General features: G+C 33.4%; 1 protein-coding gene across 1 annotated transcript; it reads left to right on the top strand.

Moving 5' to 3' along the window:
* The first annotated feature begins 1327 nt into the window (after positions 1-1327).
* On the top strand, positions 1328-2110 carry LOC108749083. The gene is made up of 2 exons (XM_018487599.1): positions 1328-1470; positions 1708-2110. Exons 1-2 carry the CDS (start codon positions 1328-1330, stop codon positions 2108-2110), a joined length of 546 nt encoding a protein of 181 aa, XP_018343101.1.
* The last annotated feature ends 1935 nt before the right edge of the window (positions 2111-4045 follow it).

Raw genomic sequence — 4045 nt, 5'->3', positions numbered from 1 at the left:
TTTTTTTTTGTAATCTTTTATGTCTTTTCGAATTATATTCTTTTTATATCTGAGGAGGGCTCAATCCAGCAGCCGAAACTTGTTTGTTTTATATATTAATATACGCCGTTTTACTTTTTATTTTATGTATCTATGACTATTATCTTTAATTAAATATATTATGCGTCGACTCTTTTTCGCCATTTATTTTGTTTATTTTGTTTATACATAAAGAGTCTTTACACCGTTGTTATTTAAATATGTTATTATTATGGCGTTTCCAACTGATAATATATTACTGGTTTCATAATGATTCAATTTATTTCTATATTTGCGCGCGAGCGATAAGAGAAATCACACTTCCTATTAAGTGCCGTTTGACGCTTTTACATCCAAGCCAAGTAAAAAATGTGCTGCATATAACAATTTCAGACTTTGTATCAACTTGTCCCTCACAAAAATCCACAACCCTCTCTACTTAACGTCAAGAACCTAACCAATAAAGACTTGTCTCAAGACACTATATCTGCGCTTGCCAAAGGCCCTAATTTCGCAGTGGCACCTAGAAAGATTCTAAAGGAAGAGATTATCAATCAAACAGAGTCAATCATCTATCGATTCCCATCAGAACAAGCAGATAATATCCGCAGACAGGTAACCAATATCCTTTCCAAAGCCAAACCCCCTCCACACAACTAGATAAGAACCATTTAAGATCTTAACAGGGACACAGACATCATCGTACTTCCAGCCAATAAAGGCAACACGACAGTAGTCATGAACTATACGACAGTAGTCATCAGACTATAAGAAAAAGATGAAGAACCTTCTTTCGGACAAAGCATATAAAAAGCTTGACAAAGATCCAACTAATACAATCGCACTAAACACCAAGATCCTAGTGGAGAAAAGCAACATTCCCAGTAAAACCAAATCAACATTAAAATCTACAAATCTTCTTCCACCAAGACTATACGGACTACCAAAAGTACACAAACCAAACATCCCCCTCAGACCGAATGTCAGCGCCATACACTCCCCGATATACAACTTATCCCACTTCCTAGCACAAACACTACAACCTCTTACTGGAAAATCCGAATCACACATAACTAACTCAACGGACTTTATAAAAAAGATCCAAAAAATCTGATTACGTCCCACAGATCTTGTAAGTTTCAACGTAGAATTCCTTTTCACATAAGTTCCAATAAAAGACACATTAAACATAATAAAGGCTTCACATAAAGTCCCCTAAACTCACCTCATCCCACTAATAGAACAGTGCTTAACAACTACTTACTTCTCCTATAACAACCAATTTTATGAACAAACTTCAGAAGCGGCAATGGGCTCTCCTATTTTTCCTGTAATCGCCAACATCTTCATGGAGCATTTTGAGAAAGAGGCCCTCAGAAAAACATCTAAGAAACCAGAAGTTTGGTTCCATTATGTAGACGATACATTCGTGATACGGCAGAGCCGAACTCCGTAAATTCTTTATTTTCCTCAACAACTAACATCCAAACATCCATTTCACTATAGATATAGAGGAAAACGGAAAACTCTCCTTCCTAGATATACTTGTCTCTAAGAAAGCTGACGGTACCTTAGGCCATCAAGTGTACAGAAAACCAACACACACAGATAGATACCTTCATGCCAAGTCGCATCACCAAAACCCATCACAAAAACAGTCTGCAATCAACTCACTTGTACATATGATAGAGCTTTCACCATCTCTGACAAAGAACATCTACAGACAGAACTCAACCACTTAAAACTAGCCTTACAGAAAAACGGACACGACAAAAAAGACATAATCAAAACAATCAATAAACATGCAAACAAGACAACGGTCTCCGACATACAATCAGACGAAAGGATTTTAGCCATTGTCCCATATCAAGGAATAACAGATCAGTTTGGCAGGATATTAAACAAACACAATATCCGAACTATCTTTAAACCACTCAAAAAGATAGGACAAATTTCGAGAAATTCTAAAAATCAACGACCACCTCTACTCAGCTCAGCAGGAATATACAAAATACCTTGTTCCTGCGGACAAGGTATACATTGGAGAAACCGGAAGAATGGTCAACCTACGGATAAAAGAACACCAATGTGATGTCAGGCTAACACACGTCACGCAGTCAGCATTATCAGAACATAACATCAAAACAGGACATCAAATACTGTTTGATAAAACAATCACAATAGCCAAATTATTTCATACTTTCCAAGAGAGAGAAGCCATAGAGATACAAAAACATTCTAACAATCTAAATAGAGATAATGGCTGCAACATAAATAAAATATGGAAAACCATTGTCCCGGTTATTGAAGACTGACCAATTCTCCCCTCCCCCCCTCTCTCTCCCTCTCACCCTCAATTCTCTTCTTTCCCTCCATCACTCCAACAAATACCGTAATAGGAACGGCCCGGAGGAACAGCTCAGTATCAGGCTGCTTTTCGCCCTGATGAAATGGACTGCAAGGTTCACGAAACGTTGGCATTTCAAGAATGGATCTGGATACGGAGGAAACCCGCAAAACGCATAACTTTTATAATATCATATTTGTTTTATTATTATTCCTCTCAAGAGAAAAAAGTTTGACTAAAGCACGTAACAAGCTTGTTACGGGCCTGAGTAGGTCGATAATTCTGATCGTTTCTGCTGATTTAGCGAGGCATACTTGATGACAGCGCCGCTGTCTCAATATCGAGGAACTAAAATAGTGCTCGGTGTCATGGCTTCATGTCAGTTTTATTCGTAGCATACGAACAAAATTTTTGGCGACTCTATTCTCTTATACTAAAGCTGCTAGTTCATTTCTACAGGCATAGTATTGTTCTTCGAGGTTTTCTGTAGGCTGCTGACTACTTATTTTAAACAGGTAAAATCTAAAACTCTTATATAGCACATACTACGACTAGTCGACTGCAGAAGCCAATGACAAAACTACAATTTTTAATTTTCTTTCGTTTTTCGTATTAAATTGTAGCTGGCAATCAGTGATGTTGTCGATACTTTAATTGTAGAGAAGAACTTTTCAATAAGTGCAATTAAGAGAAATGAGCCGAGGAAAATTAATCACACTCGTTAAAATAAAGCATTTTAGTATCCCCTTAACCAGTCAAGTTAAATTTTATCAAATTAAAAAGTAAAACACAAATGATACTATCTCTTGTTATTTACTTAACTCTAATGTATCATTTATATGTATCATTCGTATAAAAGATTTGATATCAACAAAATTGGCGCCAAGTTAAATTCCTCAAAATTTTATATATTATTTCTATAAAGAATTTGATATCAAGAACTGGCGCCAAGTTAAATCCCATTTCTTTATACCATGCCAAATTAAATATTATAAATAATGAATATTAATCTAATAATATGTATTTGTATAAAAAATTTGATATCAACAACTGTAACGCCAAGTTAAATTCTACTATCAAAATAAAAAGTAAAACACAAAAAAGTGATACTATCTTTATTATTTACTTAATCCAAATGGTACTATCTTTGATTTTTATATAATGAAACATAAGAATACGTATATTTTATTGAAAGATTTTCCTATTCCAATCCAAATGGTTTAAATTTCTCTTAAATAAAATTATTATACCACAATTTATTTAAAGACATTTTCTCTTCAAATTATAATAAAGTAGTTATTTAATTCTTCTTCAAAATAATATATAAAGCATTATCACAAAATTACGTTACTTTATTTAATTTAAATGTTATCACAAAAAATTAAAGAGTTAATCGTATAAAATGAAAAAAATTTAATTTAAGTAAAAAAATTGTTAATGTAAAAATACTTGGCGCTGCTAGATCTTAGATATAATAATATGATAGTAAGATATGAATGTACACACATAACTCACAAAAACAGGGTGAGTATTCAAATCTTATAAAAAAATTCCCTGAAACTTCCTGGTTTTTCTATATATTTTATTAAAAATTCCAGATATGATTAGACATTTCAAATTTAGTTCAAAAATTATATATTATATATAAATATAACTTGTTTATAATACCATAAAAATATA

This window comes from Trachymyrmex septentrionalis, unplaced genomic scaffold, assembly GCF_001594115.1.
Source record: "Trachymyrmex septentrionalis isolate Tsep2-gDNA-1 unplaced genomic scaffold, Tsep1.0 scaffold263, whole genome shotgun sequence".
Taxonomy (NCBI): Eukaryota; Metazoa; Arthropoda; class Insecta; order Hymenoptera; family Formicidae; genus Trachymyrmex; species Trachymyrmex septentrionalis.
This window is presented reverse-complemented; position numbering and strand designations above follow the sequence as displayed.

Excerpts from the sequence above, each read along its gene's own strand:
- LOC108749083 (XM_018487599.1), top strand. The coding sequence starts at position 1,328 with ATGGGCTCTCCTATTTTTCCTGTAATCGCCAACATCTTCATGGAGCAT. Across the intron at positions 1,471-1,707 it reads ATACGGCAGAGCCGAACTCC|AGCTTTCACCATCTCTGACA; the intron begins GTAAATTCTTTA and ends TACATATGATAG.